Below are 23,721 nucleotides of genomic sequence, written 5' to 3' on the forward strand. Positions count from 1 at the left end.
CTTCTTGCAGGGAGGGAACCGCTAGAAGGCCCTCTGAGTTGGACCTCAGGACCTCGGGGCTGAATGATGGGGGTGGAGATGCTCCTTCAGATATACTGGGCCGAGGCCGTTTAGGGCTTTAAAGGTCAGCACCAACACTTTGAATTGTCCTCGGAAACGTACTGGGAGCCAATGTAGGTCTTTCAGGACTGGGTGTTATATGGTGTTATATGGTCTCGGTGGCTGCTCCCAGTCACCAGTCTAGCTGCCGCTTTCTCGATTAATTGCAGTTTCCGGGTCACCTTCAAAGGTAGCCCCACATAGAGTGCATTGCAGTAGTCCAAGCGGGAGATAACCAGAGCATGCACCACTCTGGCGAGACAGGTAGGCTCTCAGCCTGCGTACCAGGTGGACTTGATAGACAGCTGCCCTGGACACAGAATTGACCTGCACCTCCATGGACACCTGTGAGTCCAAAATGACTCACCATTCTAGGTGCAAAGTGAGGCCAGCGACGTGTGTAGCCAGGGGGAGGTTCCGAGGGCCACATAGAAAGGACTTGAGGGCCGCGTGTGGTTCTTCTTGCAATAGGGCGCAAGAGCACTTCAAATCCTCTTTAAATTTCCTGGAATGCATTTGCAACACTCCCAGCCCGGAGGCGACGGCAGAGCCGGCTGTATCCCCAAATAATGTGCTTTGGGATGGCAAAAAAAAAAATAAATCATGCCTCTGCTGTTGTTTTCAGAGCGAAGCGGGAGCAGGAGGTCACCATCTTGAAGAGAGCCTTGGATGAGGAGACGCGCACCCACGAGGCTCAGGTCCAGGAGATGAGGCAGAAGCACACGCAGGCTGTGGAGGAGCTGACGGAGCAGCTGGAACAATTCAAACGGGTAACAAGCAAGCGAGCGAATATATAAACAAACTCAGGGCATTGCTTTGGGGGTGGCTGTGCCCTTTCAGAGCCAGAATTTGCAAACTGCTGGGACTTCTGCAAGGAGACTAGAACTCAGGGCCACCCAATGCAATGGAGCTCACACTCGCGCTGTGCATTTTAATGCGCCCTTTTATACCAGAGTGGTTGAGCAATCACCCCTTCTTCCCATGGAACTCTGGGAATTGTAGTTCTGTGAGGGGTGTGGGTGTGTGTCTCTTAACAGCTCCCAGTGCCTGCTGCAATCTAGGCATTCTGGGCATAGTTTTCTAAATGCAGAAGTGGCCTGAACGTTACAAAATTCAGGACAGACAGAATGAATAGGCAGACATAATTCCTAAACGTTTCTGGTCACGGGTTTGATAACAACATAATCTGCGCATGTTTTAGTTTACTTTACACTGCACGATTTTGTCTCAGGTGTGAGCGTTAATGACGTCAAATAGTAAAAAATAATGAAAAGCTGCTGCTGATATATTATTCCATGCCCTTTTTTTGCCATATAATCCCCAGGAAGGTTTGAACAATTTAAAACACAATACAGTCGTACCTTGGTTCTTGAACGGTATCCGTTCCAGAAGTCTGTTTGACTTCTGAAAATGTTCGAAAACCAAGGCGTGGCTTCCAATTGGCTGCAGGAGCTTCCTGCACTCAAGCAGAAGCTGCGGAAGTCGCGTCGGACATTCGGCTTCCAGAAAACGTTCACAAACCGGAACACTCATTTCTGGGTTTGCGGTGTTCAGAAGCCAAAATGTTTGAGTCACAAGACATTCCAGAAACAAGATACGACTGTATTTAAACAGTCTAAAACAAACCCCGGTCACAAGAATAGGACGGGTCTCCAAAACATTCATAAAATCATAGAATCATAGAATTGTAGCGTTTGAAGGGACCCCTGCAAGAATCCTGCCCATAGGATGGACTTGAACCAGCAACCTTCTGTTTTATAGCTAGACGCACTGACCCAGTGTGTCAAAGGTCAGATTAAAGAAGTGTGATCGAATGGTGGTGAAATTGATGTATCCAAGAGATCAATGGCTGCCACATTGCTGGAAGACTTGCCAACCCTGGGTCCCTTCTTGCTTACGTAAACGCCGAATGTCCTCTGTGCTTTCAGGCCAAAGCCAACCTGGACAAGACCAAGCAAACTCTGGAGAAAGACAATGCCGACCTGAGCAGCGAAGTCCGGTCGCTCAACCAGGCCAAGCAGGAGGTGGAGAATAAGAAGAAGAAGCTGGAAGTGCAGCTGCAGGAGCTGCAGTCCAAGTTTTCAGACGGGGAGCGCGTCCGGACAGAGCTGAACGAAAAAGTCCACAAGCTGCAGGTAACAATGCAGTGTCCCTTTTTCATTTCTGTAGGTTTTTTTAAAAATAAAAAAGGATGCAGGAGCCTCGCAAAATATTATTATTATTATTATTTTCTGTGAGAAGAGTGCGGGTCAGGCTAATCCAAACACTGCTTTGTTTTGCTCTTCATCTCCCTTCCAGGTAAGGGACGCGGGTGGCGCTGTGGGTTAAACCACAGAGCCTAGGACTTGCCGATCAGAAGGTCGGCAGTTCGAATCCCCGTGACGGGGTCAGCTCCCATTGCTCGGTCCCTGCTCCTGCCAACCTAGCAGTTTGAAAGCACGTCAAAGTGCAAGTAGATAAATAGGTACTGCTCCGGCGGGAAGGTAAACGGTGTTTCAGTGCGCTGCTCTGATTTGCCAGAAGCGGCTTATAATAATAATAATGTAATAATTTATTATTTATACCCCGCCCATCTGGCTGAGTTTCCCCAGCCATTCTGGGCGGCTCCCAATCAAGTGTTAAAAACAATACAGCATTAAATATTAAAAACTTCCCTGAACAGGGCTGCCTTCAGATGTCTTTTGAAGATAGGATAACTGCTTATTTCCTTCACATCTGAAGGGAGGGTGTTCCACAGGGTGGGCGCCACTACCGAGAAGGCCCTCTGACTGGTTCCCTGTAACCTCACTTCTCGCAATGAGGGAACTGCCAGAACGCCCTCAGCACTGGACCTCAGTGTCTGGGCTGAATGATGGGGGTGGAGACGCTCCTTCAGGTATACTGGGCCGAGGCCGTTTAGGGCTTTAAAGGTCAACACCAACACTTTGAATTGTGCTCGGAACCGCTCGGCTTAGTCATGCTGGCCACATGACCCGCAAGCTGTACACCGGCTCCCGTCGGCCAGTAAAGCGAGATGAGCGCCGCAACCCCAGAGTCAGCCACAACTGGACCTAATAGTCAGGGGTCCCTTCACCTTTTCCTTTACCTTTACCTCCCTTCCAGGTGGAGGTTGAGAATGTGACGGGGCTGCTGAACGAAGCAGAGGGCAAGACCATCAAGCTGACGAAGGACGTGGCGACTCTGGGGTCTCAGCTGCAGGACACTCAGGTAAGTACCACCACAAGCCAAACAGAGGTTTTCAGATTGGTTCTTGGGGAAGACTCACCAGCAAAGGCTTCTGCTTTCTTGCTGCCCCCAGGAGCTGCTCCAGGAGGAAACCCGCCAGAAGCTCAACTTGTCCACAAAGCTTCGCCAGATGGAGGACGAGAAGAACAGCATTCAGGACCAGCTGGAGGAAGAGATGGAAGCGAAGCAGAACCTGGAGAGGCACATTTCAACGTTGACTGTGCAGGTTCTGACCATTACTTTATAATAATAATAATTTATTATTTATACCCCGCCCATCTGGCTGGGCTTCCCCAGCCACTCTGGGGGCTTTCAACAAAATATTAAAATACAGTAATGCATCAAACATTAAAAGCTTCCCTAAACAGGGCTGCCTTCAGATGTCTTCTAAAAGTCTGGTAGTTGTTGTTCTCTTTGACATCTGATGGGAGGGGGTTCCACAGGGCGGGTGCCACTACCAAGAAGGCCCTCTGCCTGGTTCCCTGTAACTTGGCTTTTTGCAGTGAGGGAACCACCAGAAGGCCCTCGGCGCTGGACCTCAGTGTCCGGGCTGAACGATGGGGGTGGAGACACTCCTTCAGGTATTCTGGACCAAGGCCGTTTAGGGCTTTAAAGGTCAGCAACATTTTGAATTGTGCTCGGAAACGTACTGGGAGCCAATGTAGGTCTTTCAAGACCGGTGTTATGTGGTCTCAGCGGCCGCTCCCAGTCACCGGTCTAGCTGCCGCATTTTGGATTAGATGTAGTTTCTGGGTCACCTTCAGAGGTAGCCCCATGTAGAGCGCATTGCAGGAGTTACGTTGAATTTATCCACTTTGGGTGTTAAAAACGAAAACAGAACCCCTTTGGGTTCTTACTGTGCAAACCCGCTGTGAGGCAGGCTGTTTTAAATTCCCATTTTCCAGGTTGGAAGATCACGGCTCACTGCCCAGAAAACCCAAGGCAAGGTTGGGCTCACATTCACGTTGCCCATTGCCAAACCCCTAGGTATGCCCCTGGCGACGACAACTAGGATCCATGCTCTCAGGGATAATGGGAGCCCAGTGATCAGGGATGATGGGAATTGTAGTCCAACAACTTCTGGAGATCCACAGCTTCCCCATCTTTGTTAGAAACCCCAAACAGAGGGCCAGTAGGAGGGAGCTGGAAGGGTACATGGACCCATCTCTACATTCCCACAATGCTGTTGGATCAGCTGATTCTACACATTCACAGGGAAGTTGCTTGCACCTGCGTTGGTTGGGGCGCTGGGTGTCAGGAGGGCTTACCTTTCTCTGAACCCCAAACTGCAGCTCTCCGACTCCAAGCGGAAGCTCCAGGAGTACGTCAGCACCATCGAGGGCATGGAGGAAGGGAAGAAGAAGCTCCAGAAGGAAATCGAAGGCCTGACGCAGCAGTTCGAGGAGAAAGCAGCTTCGTACGACAAACTGGAAAAAACAAAGAACCGGCTTCAGCAGGAGCTGGACGACCTGGTGGTCGACTTGGACAACCAGCGCCAGATGGTCTCCAACTTGGAGAAGAAGCAGAAGAAGTTCGACCAGGCAAGAGCCCATGTGCTGGTCCCGGGGAGGGGGGGGTACCGTGAGGCGGATCAAAGTCCGGTCCTGGGCCGAGGGTCTGGAGACTGTCCACCAAGGGGGAAGCGGGGTCCAAAGTAAGAAGCCGGTCGTGGTCGGGAACTCTGGAAGAACAGGTCTGGGTGCTGTCAGAAACAGGTTTCCAATGTCGTCGCTCCCGCAACCTGGGACTGGGCTGACTGGCCTTTATCTCCTCTGAGGCCAGGGGTGGTCCCGGCCCACAGGTGACCCACCTCTCCTGGCCTTAAGGCGAGCACTCCTCCTGAGAGAACCCAGTTCCCTCCGCCTCTCTGCCCTGAGCCTCTGCAGCTCAGGAAAGGCTGGAGGGTTACTGGACCCAGGGGCAGCTTCACCTTCCCCTGACAGGGCTGGGAGGGGAGCACCTGCAGGCAATGGGTCCTCAATCACCTCCAGAGCCAGAGTGGATACATCTGGTGTCTGCTCCTGAGGACCCGGCACAGGTGCAGGCCCTTCAGATCCAAGCCCCTGCTTGGCGGGGACTCCTGTGCAGGCTGGGACTCCTCAGGTTCAGCTTCTGAATCAGATTCCCAGGCCATCACAGCCCAGCTCCCTGCATGCTCTCTTTCTGTGCTGTCCACTGTGCCCAGAGTGACCAAAACGTTAATAGGATTGGGTTGCCATTGATGTGCCCCTTATCCAGCAATAACCTTTCCCACGGCAAAATCCCTCCCATATTGTTCACTCACAAGCAGGTCCTGTTTAGGAAAGGGGCCCCTGCAATGTTAATTAAATGCTTCCTCCTTGCAGCTTTTGTTTCCTTTATTGCTTACTGAAGTTTTGCACAGCATTTAATATAGCGCTATCTTAGCCAGCAGTGCCTGTTCCCAAGACAACAAACCCTTCCATGTTATTCACTTAACATATAGGTCCTGTTTAGGAAATCCCCCCTGCAATGTTAATTAAATGCTTCCTCCTTGCAGATTTCCTTTATTGCTTCCTGTCCAGTGCATCTTGGGCTTTGATGATGATTTCCTTCTTTATATTACCCCTTAAGCAGTCAACTTCTCTGAGCCGTTTTGCTGTTGGAAAGCCCTCTTGCCCCTGAATCAAAACGATGGCCTCTTTGCTGGGACCAGAAGCTCACCAGCATCTTGTTCCTTGGCAGATGCTAGCAGAGGAGAAGAACATCTCTTCCAAATACGCCGAAGAAAGAGACCGCGCAGAGGCTGAAGCTCGGGAGAAGGAGACGAAGGCCCTGTCTCTCTCCCGGGCTCTGGAGGAGGCCCTGGAAGCAAAGGAAGAACTTGAGCGAACCAACAAGCTGTTGAAAGCGGAGATGGAAGATCTCGTGAGCTCCAAAGATGACGTCGGCAAGAACGTAAGTTCCCTCGAAGGGTCTGCTGACCTGCCTGAAACAATTCACTTACCATATTTTTCGCTCCATAAGACGCACCTGACCATAAGATGCACCTAGTTTTTAGAGGAGGAAAGGGGGAAAGCCCCATTTTTGCGGGGATCAGCTCACAGTTGTGCAGCTTCTTTTGCAAAGGGGAAAAGCTCATTTTTTTTGAGCATCAGCTCAAAGTTGTTGAGCTTATTTTGCAAAGGGGGAAAGTCCTGTTATTATGGGGTTCAACTCACAGTTCTGCAGCTTCTTTAGGAAAGGGAGCCATTTCTACAGTTTCCAGACAGATAATCTAATCAGCCAGTCACATGTTGCTGGAGAAACAAACAGCCTCCACCTGCAGAACATTCAACAATGAAGGCCTGGGCAAGGGGCCAGGGCCGGAAAGGGAGCCAGCGATCGACCACACATTCGCTCCATAAGACGCACAGACATCTCCCCTTACTTTTTAGGAGGAAAAAAGTGTGTCTTATGGAGCGAAAAATACAGTACATGCATCTTGTAAAAACACACGTGCATATATTTGCCAGTGGATTATCAGTTTGCAGTGACTTTTCTTTCCAAGTGAGCCCAGTAATCACATATCCAGGTTTTGCTTTTGTCTTATTTATTCATTCACCGCTGGTGAGTTTTCCCCCTCGATCCTCTCTCGTCACTCGGCCTGCCTTTTTGCCTCCTGCTCCGAACAGGTCCATGACCTGGAGAAATCCAAACGGGCCTTAGAGCAGCAGGTGGAAGAGATGAAGACCCAGTTGGAGGAGCTGGAGGATGAGCTCCAGGCAACGGAGGATGCAAAGCTGAGGCTGGAGGTGAACATGCAAGCACTGAAAGGACAGTTCGAAAGAGACCTGCAAGCCAGGGATGAGCAGAACGAAGAGAAGAGGAGGCAGCTGCAGAAGCAGGTATGTGCTTCCATTTCACCACCTATCTTCTCATAGCCTCAGAGAGTAAGGAGACCTTTCCCCAGAGGGCCAGGGGTATTCTAGAGTTTTGGACCACAGCTGGAGAGCACCAGCTTGAGGAAGACCAGCATAGAATCTAGGCGCTGGGCTGTCCAATACCTAAACATGCCTCCTCCAGTTGATGGCTGGAAGATATCTGAACGTGAATGGCTTCTGATAGTGTTATGTACTGAAGTTCTCACCCTGGGCCAGCAGGGGGATACTGTAGATAGTTATGCAAATAAGGGATCGAAAGTGATGTTCAGTGATTGGATAGTTTTAGAAAATTGTTACAGTTACATTGTACTGGAGCTCTATATAAGCAGCTGACTGAACCCTTCAGTTCAGTTCTGTCCTGGCCTGTGAATAAACAAGAGCTGTTTGAAGAATCACTGTGTCGTCTGATATGTTCACCCACAACTTAACAGATAGCTACTACCTACTGAGCAGAACTCAATATGGAAGTGTGTGTGTGGACAGGGGAGGACAACATAGTTTTGCAGCATGGACTTAACCAGCAAAACAAACAGGCGGCTGCAGTTTTGCAGCTCCTGTGAACTGCTTTTTAAAAAACTGTTTCCATCCAAGCTCAGCATTATAAAAGCCGCTTAAATTAAGGTTAGCAGACGTCCCTGTTTCCTGGGGACAGTCCCCGGATTTACAAATCAGTCCCCTGACAAAATCCTATCATTCCTATTGAAGTTGAAAAGTGTCCCCAGATTCATTGAAAATAATCAGGTAACCTTAGCTTAAATATTAAGATATTTGGGGCCTGTCTGTGCTCGTTTCCTCTTCTCTCCCCATCCTGGTTTCCTTTTGTGCCATCTCCTTTTTCAGATGTAGACCTGAGGGTAAGGACCATGTTATTTTCTCTTGATCTGTAAACCGCTTGTGAGCTTTTCTGGCTAAAGAGCATGTTATAAATGCTTTGAAAGATCGAACGAATGAATGGACAGCAACTACAAACCAAAGGCCTTTTGGGGAAACCTAATTACTCGCAAAGGATGCGGGTGGCACTGTGGGTTAAATCACAGAGCCTAGGACTTGCCAATCAGAAGGTCGGTGGTTCGAATCCCCACCACGGGGTGAGCTCCCATTGCTCAGTCCCAGCTCCTGCCAACCTAGCAGTTCGAAAGCACGTCCAAGTGCAAGTAGATAAATAGGTACCGCTCTGGCGGGAAGGTAAACAGCATTTCTTTGTGCTGCTCTGGTTCGCCAGAAGCAGCTTAGTCATGCTGACCACATGACCCAGAAGCTTTACGCCGGCTCCCTCGGCCAATAAAACGAGAAGAGCGCCGCAACCCCAGAGTCGGTCATGACTGGACCTAATGGTCAGGGGTCCCTTTACCTTTTTACTAATCGCTCGCAACCACCTCTCCATTGTACAGCTCTTAAATAGATAGATATTCCCAAAAAGTAGTTGAAGAATAGGACTTTGTCAAAGACTGCCCTGCTTTCTCCCCCTAGCGTGTTTACTGTTTGAGGAAGCGCTATGAGTCTTCCACACATTTAGCCGCGAGTCCCTGAGCAATGCCTTTCACAGAATCGTAGAACTGCAGAGTTGGAAGGGACCCTGAGGGTCATCTAGCTCAACCCACGGCGCACGTCTAAACCTTTTCCAATTGCTTCCCTGCTGCTACTTAGCTCCACGAGATGGAAGTGGAACTGGAAGACGAGCGCAAGCAACGGGGCTTGGCCGCCGCCGCCAAGAAGAAACTGGAGGTGGACATCAAGGACATAGAGGGCCAGCTGGACTTCGCCAACAAGTCCCGGGATGAAGCCATCAAGCAGCTGCGGAAGCTCCAGGTCAGGGCAACCCACTTGCTTTCACCCAGGAGGGTTAGGCGTCTGCCGGGGGGCTGATAATAATAATAATAATTTATTATTTGTACCCCGCCCATCTGGCTGGGTTTCTCCAGCCACTCTGGGCGGCTTCCAACAAAGATTAAAAATACAGTAAAATGTCACACATTAAAAACTTCCCTGAACAGGGCTGCCTTCAGATGTCTTCTAAATGTCAGGTAGTTGTTTATCTCTTTGACATCTGATGGGAGTGCGTTCCACAGGGAGGGCGCCACTACCGAGAAGGCCCTCCGCCTGGTTCCCTGTAGCTTTGCTTCTCGCAGTGAGGGAACCACCAGAAGGCCCTTGGCGCTGGACCTCAGTGTCCGGCAGAATGATGGGGGTGGAGACACTTGCCCAAAGGACAAGAGCCTCCTAGATCCACTGCAGTTAGGAGGGAGAGACTCTCTGAGGCAGAGGGGTGGGCTGGAGGGTTTCTTGCCCAAGGGCCCTCCAAACCTAGTGAGATGGGGGAGAAATTCAGTTTGGTTTGCCTTCAAAATCGAGCCTGTCTAATTCTTGCTTTCCAGAATGATGCATGGACCGAAACACAGCCACCCTTTGAAATTTTCATTTCTCCAAATTTTTGCAATGCAGTTCTTCGGCCAAGTAATGTGTGCCACAAATGCATGTGCTAGGATTAAGTGTGCATCAAAATGCACATATTAGTAGAAATAATGTATGGTCGTAACTTGGAAGTTGAACGGAATCCGTTCCGGAAGTCCGTTTGACTTCCAAAACGTTTGGAAACCAAAGTGTGCCTTCTGGTAGCAATCGGAAGCTGTGCCGGATGTTCAGCTTCCGAAAATCGTTCAAAAACCGGAACACTTGCTTCTGGGTTTCAACCGTTCGGGAGCCGATTTGTTCAAGAGTCGAGGCGTTCAGGATACAAGGTACGACTGTACTAAAAAAGTGTTATATTAGATCTCTTTGCGACAAATGTGTAGATCTGGAGGGGAAATAGCACACAAATGCATATTTTAAAAGAAATCGTATCCAAAATGCTGAATTTTCATGAGGACTTTTTTAAATAAATTGCATATTTCTGCAGAAATTGAGAGAACTGCATAGATTGGTGTGATCCCTACTCAACACTGCACATCCTTTTATAAACCATTATCGTGCCTCTCCCCCGCGCCCTAATCACCTATTTCTTAAACTTCAGACTCTCTTCTTTGATCCTTGAAACATCCCATCAGGTGGAGGGCGATGCTGAGAAAGATTTGAACCTGAATGCGGGTGAGGCTCCATCCTAAACCAGTGTCTCTTTTCACCCAGGCTCAGATGAAGGACTTCCAGCGTGAACTGGACGATGCCCGGGCTGCCCGGGAAGAAGTCTTTGCAACAGCCCGAGAAAACGAGAAAAAAGCCAAAAATCTGGAGGCTGAGCTGATGCAGGTTCAAGAGGTAAACTGGAGAATCTGGGTCCTGGCTAGAACTTGAGGGATGGCGTAGCTCAGCGTCTGCCCAAGGGCTACAGTTAAGGGTATACTCTCAAAACATGGCATGTATCTAATGTAGCTCTGTGTGGCGATCACACAGGGCCCCGTACGTTTAATGGTTCTATTGATCCCTGTGCCACCACTGTGATTGCTTCCCTGCTGCCACCAGCCAGTTACTCTCTGGTAAAACACTGAGTCCAGTCAGTTGTTAAAAGTGAACCAAAAAACCCCATTTTTCACCTTCTCACCCCTTGCTTTTTCCTGTAAGACCTATTGCAGTCGTTAAGAGTCGTCAACAGGCTCATCACAGCTATCTGCCAATCACCCATTCCCACCACCCTTCTGAGTAATACCCCTCCCCACCTTCTCACTATATAGAAGGATCTGGCAACTTCTGTTTCAGTGTATCTGAAGAAGTGTGCCTGCACACGAAAGCTCATACCAAGAACTAACTTAGTTGGTCTTTAAGGTGCTACTGGAAGGAATTTTTTTTGTTTGTTTTGACTATGGCAGACCAACACGGCTACCTATCTGTAACAAAAAACCCCAAGTTTATTTTACAAACATTAACAAGTTTATGGCTTCTCAGATAATTTATTATTATTATTATTCCTGTCAATATCTTAACTTTATTATCTTTACTGGCCTATACCTTCCTAATACCTTCTCAGTGGCGTAGCGTGGGGGGTGCAGGGGGGGCGGCCGCACCGGGCGCAACATCTGGGGGTTAGGGGCGCAAATCCATGGGTTAGGGGGCGCAAATCCACGGGTTAGAAGGCGCAAATTACTTGCCTTGCCCCGGGTGCTGACAACCCACGCTACGCCACTGTACCTTCTGACTGATTATCTCAACTGTTTGACTGGCTTCTCTTAACAAATTCTCTCACTCTCTCCCCCCAGACTAGCCCAACCCACAGACTTTTCTTATCTGTCTCTTCTAACTCCAGACAACTCTTCTCAACAACTCTAACTCGTCTAAAAAAACCTCTGTGCTTCAACCTTATACACAGTTAACTCTGCTCCCTGGGTTCCCATTGGTTAGTAATTTTACAATGACTTTCCCTATGAACCCAGTATGATGTCACACACATATGAGGGCAACCGCCACATTCTGCTAAGTTAAAGGCCCTTTAAACTTGCACTTGCAGAAGGTTGTTGCACAAGGGAAAACACAAGTGCCTTACTGAAGGTTGTGCAACAGATTGCACAACGGGAACCAGCCGACTTCTACTAACACAACTGTTGCACTGGGTTTCTTTGTTGCAAACGTTTAAGCACTAACATCCGCTAGCAGACAGGCCCTTGCGCTAGTGGACAGAGAACATTCGATACGGCCCAAGGAACTGTGTTTCATGCGTTCAGCCAGAGTTCACCACATGTAAAAAAACAACAACCAAGTTATGAGGACAACCAATTGTTACATGTGTGACCTCTCCTGCTTTAAGGAACAGGGGAGCACTTGTTCAGGCAGGGAATTTGTGACCTGTACCACAATAAAAAGCCACTCCTGGTTTCTGTCCCCCCGCCAAGTGTTCTAAACCACTGAGCCTCTTGTGCTTGCTGATCAGAAGGTCGGTGGTTCAAATCCCCGTGACGGGGTGAGCTTCAGTTGCCCAGTCCCTGCTCCTGCCAACCTAGCAGTTCGAAAGCACATCAAAGTGCAAGTAGATAAATAGGTACCACTCCAGCGGGAAGGTAAACGGCGTTTCCATGAGCTGCTCTGGTTCACCAGAAGCAGCTTAGTCATTCCGGCCACATGACCCGAAAGCTGTCTGTGGAGAAACGCCGGCTCCCTCGGTCAGTAAAGCGAGATGAGCGCCGCAAGCCCAGAGTCGTCCGCGACTGGACTTAATGGTCAGGGGTCCCTTTACCATTAATCTAAGATGGGTAGAACTTATTTTAGTTTTTGCTATTTGCAAGTTGGAAACTCTTGCTGATCTACTGCAGATCTCCCAGAGGTATATGAGTAGATCTAACTTCCGCCCAGCCTTGGATCTAGAGTAGCCATGTTTGCTTTGTCGAGTGAGGGGCTCAATTTTGCCTCCTTTGGCAGGATTTGGCAGCTGCGGAACGGGCACGGAAACAAGCTGAGCAGGAGAAGGATGATCTGGCTGAAGAGCTGGCAAGTTCTGCTTCTGGGAGGTAAGTTCCCGGCCGGGATTTGGAGGCTATTAGAACCATGCGCCCAGTTCCACTCACTGCTGCTATTTTGTCCAAACAAGAAGTATAAAAGGTACCTTACACAGTACCCTCCCCAAATATGACAATGGTGATGATGATGATGATGATGATGATGATGATGATGATTATACCCTGCTCATTTGACTGGGTCTTTGGGGATGAAAAGTTGGTGTCAAAATTTCAAAGAAATGAAAATTAAATAGAGGACTTGGTGCATCTTTTGGCAGGCATGGGAGTTCCCCCTTCTCTCTGTGAGCTTCCGATAAGAATTAATGAGCTTCTGACAGGTTTATAGTCTGTTTTATTTACAACGATATACAGAGAGCAGCATTGGGCCCACCCTCCATCAGGATATCAGTTGTTCACTCTGAATCCCCTCCCCTTCCGCAGCAAGAAGCGCGCCAACAGTCAGCTCTCCCTCCCCTGTGCTTCCATTGTTCCTTAACCCTTTCAGACTTCTGAGTTCGAGGGGAGGGAGGGAATTACCCACCGCTCTTGAATGAAGAGTCTCCCAAACGCTCCCTCCCTCCTGGTTGCCTAGCTACTATCTCAGAGCTGTCCAACTCTTCCCCTGAATGTGCAGTCTGACTTTGAATTGGCTGCTGGAAACGTTGAAGGAAGAGGGGGGCAAATTCTCCATTCTCTGTTAGAGACTGCTCTGTCTTTGTCTGCATTCCCCCATCTTCGGAGTCAGAGCAGTCTCTGGCGTCCGATTCTGACCAGCCCCTGACACCGTATGATTGTAGGACCAGCCTCCAGGATGAGAAGCGGCGCCTTGAAGCAAGGATCTCCCAGCTAGAGGAGGAGCTGGAAGAGGAGCAGAGCAACATGGAAGCTATGAGCGACCGCTTCCGCAAGGCTGTCCAGCAGGTATGTTGCAGACACTTTGATTTCTGCAAGGAGGATGGGAGTTGCAAGAAAAGTAAAGCAAAAAATAATTTTGCTTGCTATTCACAGCTCCTTCAAATGAGAAGTAGAACAGATTCCCCACTCAGCAACTTCCCAAACCAAAATGCAGCTGTCCTTCAAAATCCATGCTTCTCTGCACATTTTGCAGTGCATTTCTCCATCTAAAAGAATGCATACTTTAATAAAGCACATAGGAGAAGAAAGCATACCCTGTTTTATTGCACTTTGCTTTATTGCACCCCACAGATATTGCTCCTTGTGAGGATGCGGGTTAACAGGCTATAGTATAGCACAAACATAACTTTGATTATGCACTGGGAAACCCAAAGAATTATGTGACTCGGTTTGTTGCATTGTTTGCTTTATTGCAGCGGGCTGGAACTGAACAGGCAATGATCTCCCAGGGTATGCCTGTACATGCACCAACTGGGGTTAATGATATAAGGGAGGCGCTGTGAGTTAAACCACAGAGCCTAGGACTTGCCGATCAGAAGGTTGGCGATTCGTATCCCCGCCACGGGGTGAGCTCCCATTGCTCGGTCCCAGCTCCTGCCAACCTAGCAGTTCGAAAGCACATCAAAGTGCAAGTACATAAATAGGTACTGCTCCGGCGGGAAGGTAAACGGTGTTTCTGTGCGCTGCTCTGGTTCGCCAGAAGCGGCTTAGTCATGCTGGCCACATGACCCGGAAGCTGTACGCCGGCTCCCTCGGCCAATAAAGCGAGATGAGCGCCGCAACCCCAGAGTCGGTCATGACTGGACCTAATGGTCAGGGGTCCCTTTACCTTTACCATACCACTTTAAGCAGCCATGGTTTCCCCTCTAAGAATCCTGGGAGATGTAGTTTTTTGAAGGGTGCTGAGAGTAGTTATTCCCCACACAGTTACAGTTCTCAGACAATCCCTTTTCCCTGGGAAGTTTGGGAACTGTAGTTCTGGGAGCACCTCCTAATGGCTCTCTGCACCTTTAACAAACTACAGTTCCCAGGGTTCTTTGATGGCTACTTGAAGTGCTGTGAGCCTGCTTTAAATGTTTGGCGCAGACGGGGCCAGAGAGCAACTGACAGAGAGCTTGGCCACCCCTAATCAGACTTGTTTTCCCCGCCCCGCTTTGATTGATCTTTCCCATCTGTCGGTTCCAGTCCGAGCAGCTGAACAACGAGCTGGCCTCCGAGCGCACCGCGGCGCAGAAGAACGAAAGCGCCCGGCAGCAGCTGGAGAGGCAGAACAAGGAGCTGAAATCCAAACTGCAGGAGATGGAAGGAGCCGTCAAATCCAAGTTCAAGGCCACCATCACAGCCCTGGAAGCCAAGATTGCGCAGCTGGAGGAACAGCTGGAACAGGAATCCAGGTACTGGCAGCTGGGGGTGCCCACGTGCTGAAAGGAGGGGTGCGTGCTGGAATTGGACATAAATATGTCATAATCTGTCATTGCTCAGGAGGTGTGCTTGTGAACGTCTGCATGAAACTTAAAAGAAACAGTTCTATGCAAATATAAGCAGAGTGCTTTTAAACAACACAAACTACCTTAACTTCTGGAAAATACTTTTGAATGATTTTATAAATATATCCAAAATGGTTAAAAAAGAAATTCTTTGTGCATTACCATATATGTGTGTGCACACATACATAAACATACTTTCTGGGTTTTTTTCACCATTTATTATTATTACTAAAAAAATATTCCTTCAGGAGTGCAAATTGTGGTGTGCCCGGCTCATTTGCAGAATCAGTTACTGATATTCCAGTGTCCAAGCTGAAATCCAAAGCAATTTCATCTCTTAGGGAAGCTGGAAAGATTTTAACAGAACTGCATTTTTCTGCCCTTGAATCCTGCTCAGTTTCCCTCTGACTCCCTTCACCACATGAGCATCTTCCCAGCCACAACTTTCCTCCATGGGGACTAGTACCTTTAACCTTCCCGTTCAATTCCGTTGCTCCACAGAGAAAAGCAAACAGCAGCAAAGACCCTGCGCCAGAAAGACAAGAAGCTCAAGGAAGTCCTGCTGCAGGTTGAGGATGAAAGGAAGCAAGCAGAACAGTACAAAGACCAGGTGTGTTGTTGTGTCACGTGGCGTGGGTTAGCCGAGAAGTCAAACCAGAAGGCAGTGTGGGAAGAGGGCTTGATTTGAAGGATTTGCTGGGAGGTTGAAAGGGAACGAATTGTTTTTATATGCAACAACAGCAGCGAGGTTACTGCCAGCCCAGGTCTGGAAACAACAGCAAATACCAACAGTAGAAGAATGGCGACAGAAGGTAATGGAATATGCAGAAATTGCCAAATTAACAGGGAAAATTAGACAACAGGGCGAGGAAACATTTCAAAAAGAATGGGGAAAATTTATGTCGTATATAGGAGAGATAAGATGAAATAGTGAAACCAGTAGAATTGGAAATAAACCTCATAACGGGAAAGTGATGGATAGTGAAAATAATAAGAAGCAAAATGTATAAGGAGATTAATATAAGTAACAGTAGTTGTAAATGAATACAAACAACAAGAATTGTATAAACAGGAGGATTTATTTGTTTATGGATATACTATGGACAAATATGGAAAATGAATAATAGTATACAAAATGGATGAAAATAATGTGATAAAATTATATGTGATATAAAAAACCAGAAGAAGGAAGGAGGAATTCGGCACTTAGGAGAAAGTATACTGTAAATGTAAAATGCAACACATTATGTGTATGTGGAGTATGCAACCGGAAAACTAATAAAGATTATTGGGGGGGGGGGGAGAGAAAAAAAGAAAGAAAGAAATAAATAAAGAAAGAAAGAGAGTGAACAATACCATATTTTTGCGGATCTAATGCACCATCAAATCTCATGCACATCTCAATTTTCTTTCTTTCTTCTTTTTGAAAATTTAGTTTTTCAGGCTTTAAAAATTTACTATCAATTATCCAACAACCACCATAAAAACAAGATTTCAAAGAACCTCCTGAACTGCCCTCGTCCCCTTTGACGGTCCTTATAAATTAAGCTTTCCCTCCTGCATCTTTTATATTAATCCAAGTGCATCTCAATTTTCAAAACCCTGAAACCAAAAAAAGTATGTTCTGGCAAGTGTAAATGCACCCTAATTTTCATGACGTAATTTGGCCCAAAAAGGTGCACATTACATTAGAGTAAATATGATGGTGATGATGATAAATGTTATTATTTGTACCCTAGCCATCTGACTGTGTGGCCCCAGGCACCCTGGGCAGCTTCCAGCAGAATATAAAAACACGGTAAAAGACCAACCCTTAAAAACTTCCTGATACAGGGCTGCTTTCAGATGTCTTCTGAAAGTCAGATAGTTGTTTATCTGTTTGACATCTGATGAGAGGGTGCCACTACTGAGAAGGCCCTCTGCCTGGTTCCCTGTAACCTCACTTCTCCCAGTGAGAGAACCACCAGAAGGCCCTCGGAGCTGGACCTCAGCATCAGGGCTGAATGATGGGGGTGGAGATGCTCCTTCAGATATATAAATAATAATAATAATAATAATACATTTTTATTTATACCCCGCCCTCCCCGGCCAGAGCCGGGCTCAGGGCGACTGACACCAGTAAAATTACAATAAAAACATAATGGGGGGGGATTTAAAATACAGGTTAAAATGCAATTTAAAATGCAGCCTCATTTTAAAAGTAGCCCATGGATCAAAACTGTCAGGGGAGGGAAACATAAGGGTCAGACTGAGTCCAAACCAAAGGCCAGGCGGAACAGCTCTGTCTTGCAGGCCCTGTGGAAAGATGTCAAGTCCCGCAGGGCCCTGGTCTCTTGTGACAGTGTTCCACCATGTCGGGGCCAGTACTGAAAAGGCCCTGGCCCTAGCTGAGACCAATCCAACCACCTTGCGGCTCGGGACCTCCAAAGTGTTGTCATTTGTGGACCTTAAGGTCCTCCGCGGGGCATACCAGGAGAGGCAGTCCCATAGGTACGTGGGTCCTAGGGCTTCAGGTATCCAGGAAAGCTTGAGCAGCCAAAAGGCTGGCTGAGGGCGCCAACTCTGGGCTCCCATCCTGACACCCTGCTTGCCTTGCTGTCTTCCTTTAGGCTGACAAGGCCAGCACTCGCGTCAAGCAGCTGAAAAGGCAGCTGGAGGAGGCCGAGGAGGAGTCCCAGCGCATCAACGCAAACCGCAGGAAGCTGCAGCGGGAGCTGGACGAAGCCACCGAGAGCAACGAGGCCATGGGACGGGAGGTGACCGCCTTGAAGAACAAACTCAGGTGAGTGCTCTCTGCCACAACCTCCTCCTGTTTGTGGTAGTGCCATAAAGCAGAGGGGAGAATGCACCATTGACATACACCCCCCCCGAAGGTTGCGCATGTGAGAACGCAGCCCTCTGCCTGAATAAGGTCCTGCCTCTCTGATGGGTGTCGACTCTGGTGTATGGAATCGCCCACTTAGGAGTGTCAACGCTCCTCTGTATGTTCTGTTCCCTGCCCACAGATGGAACTTAGAACATATGAGAGAGCTGGTCCGTAAGGCTCAGTTAGGATGCCATCGCTGCCATAGCTTGCGGCTCCTCTCTGCCCCGGCTGTGGGAGCAGTTGGGGATCATTTATGAAGGGCCATAGCTGCCATAGCTTGCGACTCCTCTCTGCCCTGGCTGTGGGAGCAGTTGGGGGTCATTTATGAAGGGCCATAGCTGCCATAGCTTGCGGCTCCTCTCTGCCCCAGCTGTGGGAGCAGTTGGGGGTCATTTATGAAGGGCCATAGCTGCCATAGCTTGCGACTCCTCTCTGCCCTGGCTGTGGGAGCAGTTGGGGGTCATTTATGAAGGGCCATAGCTGCCATCGCTGCCATAGCTTGCGGCTCCTCTCTGCCCCGGCTGTGGGAGCAGTTGGGGATCATTTATGAAGGGCCATAGCTGCCATAGCTTGCGACTCCTCTCTGCCCTGGCTGTGGGAGCAGTTGGGGGTCATTTATGAAGGGCCATAGCTGCCATAGCTGCCATAGCTTGCGGCTCCTCTCTGCCCCGGCTGTGGGAGCAGTTGGGGGTCATTTATGAAGGGCCATAGCTGCCATAGCTTGCGACTCCTCTCTGCCCTGGCTGTGGGAGCAGTTGGGGGTCATTTATGAAGGGCCATAGCTGCCATAGCTGCCATAGCTTGCGGCTCCTCTCTGCCCTGGCTGTGGGAGCAGTTGGGGGTCATTTATGAAGGGCCATAGCTGCCATAGCTGCCATAGCTTGCGGCTCCTCTCTGCCCTGGCTGTGGGAGCAGTTGGGGGTCATTTATGAAGGGCCATAGCTCAGGGGTCAGGCTCCCGTTTTGCATGCAAAAAGTCATAGGTTCAGTCCCGAGCATTTTCAGGCAAGGCTGTGAAAGACATCAACCTGTGAGCTCAGCAAGCCTCTGCAAACCGGTTGTCTGATTCGGTGGAAGGCAGCATCCTAGGGCCCCAGCTGCCTTTTTCCTCTCCGCTGCCCATTTTTTCTTGCATTTAGCAAGGAGAAATCCAATTCTAGGGACCTTCAGAGCTGAATCTACCCAGTCTGCACTTTCTGAAGCAACATGCAAACCGGAACACAGCTAGCCTTCAAAATTTGCACGTATCCGAATTTTGCAATGCAACATTTACCCAAAATGCATCTATTAGAGGGAAGCATGCGTAAAAACGAAGATAGCAGGGAAAATTGATTATATTAAGGGAGACAGCTTGTCAAAATTTCATATTTAAAATGTGTTTATTAGGAGAAATTTGTGCTTGAACGCTGATGAGTTTTCACGAGGTTGTTTTTTTTTTTTTTAATAAAATGGAAATTGCTGCAAAATGTGCAGCACCAAGTTTAAGATTGGAGAAAAATGAGAAAGTGGGAGAACCAAAATGGGCAGATCCTTCCACCCCCTCCTGCAATTAAGAGAGTAGCACACAAAACACACAGAAAGGTTTACCATCTAGCATTGGGATGGAGAAACCTTTTGCAGGCAGCAGGCTAGATTCCTAAGCTCTCCATTAAGTCACTTTAATGTGGCTGTGTGGCCCCTGCCAATCACCTTGATGCCAGGTGAACTTCTTCTGCATAGTAGCATTGCTTGAGCTTAAGCCTTGGTGCAAAGGAAGATCTCAGCTGCTCTGAGTGCAGCTCGAGGTTAGCACTGATCGGCTGGGCTCCATATCAGCAGGGATCAGCTCCACACAGGAGCAAATTCCTATTTAAATGGCCCTGTATAGAAACTCCGCTTCCCAGGACAAATTGGGAGTGCATTTTAAGACCCCTGCTTGCTCCTTTGCACCTGTCTCTTCACGTGACCCTCACATGACTTCATATGACGTGGGATGGGTAGGGGTGGCCAGGAGAGGTCCAAACTAGGATTCCTAATAAGGCTAATTAGGCCTGTGGACCAGAGGCTCCCGACTGCTGTTCTGGCAGAGCATGAACAGAGTGTTTTTTTAAAAAAACCAAAAACCAATAAATGACTTGGAAATAACCCTTCCTGCAAACAGATGTTGAGTGTCTCCTTCAGCTAACTGCTTGGGATACCTTCTCTCTTTCAGAGGGAACCCAGAACCTTCGCAGTGACTGAGCAGGTACCATGCCTTCATCTTTGCAGTCCCCTTGTGTTTTGTAAAAAAAATCAAATCAAATCCCAGTCCCCCACCCTCTTTTTCTTTTTGTCCCGAATAAAACCCATGTGAGATTTCTGCAAACTCTGAAGGCTTGGATATCTAGATGTCAATGTCTTGTAGCAAAAGAGACAAATATTACAGATTTTTGCTTCGTTGCCTCCCTCCCTTGTTTCGTGAACATCTGCAAATCTCTGCTCCGTTGCACAAAACGCTAAGAGTTTGGCATAGCCTTCCCTCCCTACTTTCTCCTCTCTCGGACGATCATGTTTAATGCTCGCTGCCTGTGCAAAACCACAAGCACCAGCCATCTGCCAGGTGTGAGCAGAATGGCGCACTGCATTCCAGGCAAAGTCATGTATCACCATGCCTGTGCATCCTGCCTCTGGGCTGCTTTTCTGTAGGAATTGCCTGAGAATTTGGGGTTGCAGTACTGTTAACTGACCGCTGTGTGCATTCACTTGGCACCAAAACAAAATGCACTGTCTTGCCTTAAAGGCTAGAAACTTGCCGCTGAGTTGTGTGTCACCTGCACCCTTTCTGCACGGAAAATGGAGAAGCACTGAGCTAGGGATATGCACACCCCCAACCACAGCTAGGGACTGCCTTAGCAGTATTGATCCACTCAATGCTGTAACTTGCTCAGGTGTGCTGAGCTCCTTCCGCTGCCAATCATTGATGGACAGCCCGGGAAAACCACTTGCATTCTGTAATATTTGTAGGTTCTCTTTTTGCAAGGAAACAAACCGTGCTTTGCTTAGCTGTTGCTACACAGATTCTGGTCCCTGTCCTCTTCCTCATTCTGATAGGCATAGGGGTTTGGACATAACCATTCATTCACACCCATACCACCCTCCCTGTATATATTGCAAGGCTGGGACAAAATGTAACTGAAATGCTCATGGCATTTGAAAACTTGCCCCAACCTAAGAACAGGCTATGTAACATTTGGGGTTCTGTAGGGGTTTTTTTTTTGCAGTGGGGGGAGGTTGACAAAGGGGTGACTCAGTGGAGGTTTTAAAGAATGAGGAATATCTGGGAGAAGGCAGATAAAAGAGCAGTGCTAGAACAGCATGGGTCATCGAAATTAAACTGGCTTGCGGTAGATTCACATAACGCATAATGGATTTATGGAACTGTCTGCTGCAAGATGGCAGAATTGGCTGCAATGCAGGAATCTTAACTAAAGCATCCATGGCAAATGGCCGTCCAACCACTGCTTAAAAACCCCCAAGAGATGTTGGGGGGCAGTTTTGTTTCGAAGCTGAGAAAGGTTAGATAAAATTTCTGGAGTCAGAGGTGGTCTGCCATCAGAAAGCGAAGGTATAGTCTTTCCGTCAGGCTCCCCACCCATTCTCAGCTTTGCCTAGTCCTCTGGCATCGTCACTCCAAGCAGAAAGTTGATTGTCCTCATGGTCTTTTATAACAACCTGAATCACTTGTACCTGCACCCCACCCCTCTATGTCAGAATAAAAGCTGAGCACGTAGCCCCACACCTGATCCAAGAACGATGCTTTTTAATCCTGTTTGCAGCCAACCAACTAACCCTCCACGCCCCCACCAGGGAGCAGACTGACCTAGTGGGTAGAGCTGCTTTGCAAACTACAGCCTGCTAAAAGCAGGGGTTGCCAACCTTTGGGGCTGCATTTGCAAACCGGGGGGGGGGGCACACCATCACAGACTGCCGCTTTCAAGCATCGTTACGGGGGGCGGGGAGAGGGAGAGGAACCTTGCAGACATTTTGTTTGCGCACGGGCACCAGGTTGGCAACCCCTGGCTTATACCTTCAACCTTTCCCTGCTTCTAAGGGCCAGGGGTGGTGGAAAAGTTCAAGGAGCTGCTCGATTGCCATTTCTTCCTCCCTTCTTTTTCGCATTCCTTTAACCGCAGGCGTGGAAACGAGCCGTCCTCCTTCGCCCCCTCGCGCCGATCTGGGGGTGGCGGCGGCGGCCGTCGTGTGATCGAAAACGCCGAAGGGTCGGAAGATGAAGCGGACGCCCGGGATGGGGATTTCAACGGAACAAAAGCCAGTGAATAATAATGATTTTTTTTTAAAAAAAAAAGTTTTAAAAGACACGCTTGCTGATTTTAACTCTGCACCAAAACAAAACAAAACAGGGGGGGTATAAAAGAGGGGTAATTGTAGCACTGTATGCTGCTTTATTGATCCCAAAGACATACTGACACCTCCCACGAGGCCTTGATGAGAGCACAGCTGCCTTTTACTCCAATGTACACACCAACCCTCCTAGCTGTTGCAGAATTGCTGTTCTTTTTGCCCGCTGCCGGGCATCATTCCAGAGCGAATGTACTTCACCGAGGGACTAACGCAACAGGGTGGGGTGACCAAAAACACCCCCCTTTTATTATAGAACAACAGCAAGGTAAAAATGTATTGGGCCTTTGGCCTCTTCCCTAATTTCGCTACCTGTCCCTTTCTTCTCCTTGGTAAAGTTTCAGGTACTGTTCCCCCCCACCCAGATTGTGCACCCCCCCTCTTCCAACTCCCTCCAGCCAGTTCACGAGATCAAAGTGCCTTTCTTCATCACTTTTTTTTTGGGGGGGGGAATGAAGAGTACTAAATCAACTGTTATTGTTCTAGATGGATTTTGTGCTTAAATACACACTAATAAAGGTTTATAAAATCACTGGGGCTGCTCTCGAGTTTTGTCGGCCTGATATGAGCAGAGGGAAAGGTACTAGGTTTAAGGAGAGTTCCCCAGCTTTAGGCAGGAAACAGCCTGCAAAGAGGACGAGAGATTTGCTCTGTTTTAAAACAGTCACAGGAAACCTCATGGGGCAAGCGGGCTCCCAATTCTGACTGGTGTTTTTCGGGTGAGCTTCTGGCAGCGCAGTGTTGCCTCCTGAACACTAAACTGTAAAATGTGTACTCCATCTCCTTCAAAAGAACAAAAATAACAGTTTCTCAAATTAAGTTTCTATAGCTGTCAACTTACAGATTTGAAAATAAGGGACCAGCAGCCTTGAAAATAAGGGACCAGCAGCCAAAATAAGGGACCTGCAGCCTCACCTGTTCCAGGCACTCCAGTCTTCCTGTCCTCCTGCAGTCTGGTCAAACTCATGCTGGTAGCTTCGAGAACACTGTCCAACCAACTTTGTAACCAGAGGTTCAACTGAATAGAATCTGAATCACATGCACCACAAGGCCTATGCAGCCTCAACTTAAGATGGCTCCCCGGCCTGGCTTTGCACTGCAAAGTTTGCAGCAGCACGTGCAACAAAATGGCGTCCAGCATTCAAAAACCCCCTCAGCTTGCATTAACTAGCCACACACAAGGCACGCAAGCTCCACCCCCCAGTCGTTCTTAGACTTCTTACTGGGTGAGCAACACAGCCAAGCAACACAGTTGGAGCCTCCCTCCTCCCTGGCTGGCAGGGAGGGAGGGAGAGGAGCTGCTTCCTTTGAAATTTAAGGGACATCATTTAAGGTACATCCATCAATAAGGGACAGGAGCGGGACATGGTGCTGGAATAAGGGACTGTCCCTTCAAATAAGGGACACTTGACAGCTATGAGATTCCAGAAGACTAAAGAGGCTCTAACTGGTGG

At 48.5% G+C, this 23,721-nt stretch overlaps 1 protein-coding gene across 8 annotated transcripts in view; it reads left to right on the forward strand.

Annotated features, from left to right (window-relative positions):
• Positions 1–23,721, forward strand: part of LOC310749103 (myosin-11) — a 1,537,435-nt gene that overhangs the window by 68,989 nt on the left and 1,444,725 nt on the right. For 3 of the 8 annotated variants that reach the window (XM_083585558.1, XM_083585557.1, XM_083585556.1), the window contains 16 exons: positions 725–869; positions 2,028–2,234; positions 3,202–3,306; positions 3,398–3,550; positions 4,617–4,865; positions 6,028–6,240; positions 6,957–7,169; positions 8,853–9,014; positions 10,329–10,457; positions 12,546–12,634; positions 13,420–13,543; positions 14,723–14,931; positions 15,526–15,634; positions 17,634–17,806; positions 20,082–20,114; positions 22,042–22,799. In XM_083585558.1, the coding sequence (XP_083441684.1) occupies positions 725–869; positions 2,028–2,234; positions 3,202–3,306; positions 3,398–3,550; positions 4,617–4,865; positions 6,028–6,240; positions 6,957–7,169; positions 8,853–9,014; positions 10,329–10,457; positions 12,546–12,634; positions 13,420–13,543; positions 14,723–14,931; positions 15,526–15,634; positions 17,634–17,806; positions 20,082–20,106 (2,305 nt within the window). In that variant the 3' untranslated portion in view covers positions 20,107–20,114; positions 22,042–22,799. Of the gene's footprint in view, positions 1–724; positions 870–2,027; positions 2,235–3,201; positions 3,307–3,397; positions 3,551–4,616; positions 4,866–6,027; positions 6,241–6,956; positions 7,170–8,852; positions 9,015–10,328; positions 10,537–12,545; positions 12,635–13,419; positions 13,544–14,722; positions 14,932–15,525; positions 15,635–17,633; positions 17,807–20,081; positions 21,759–21,913; positions 22,800–23,721 lie in introns of those variants that run through there. The other 5 variants (XM_083585555.1, XM_083585553.1, XM_083585554.1 and 2 more) reach the window with 3 other exon arrangements.

Source organism: Podarcis filfolensis (assembly GCF_964270895.1).
Source record: "Podarcis filfolensis genome assembly, chromosome: 14".
In the NCBI taxonomy this organism is placed as follows: Eukaryota; Metazoa; Chordata; class Lepidosauria; order Squamata; family Lacertidae; genus Podarcis; species Podarcis filfolensis.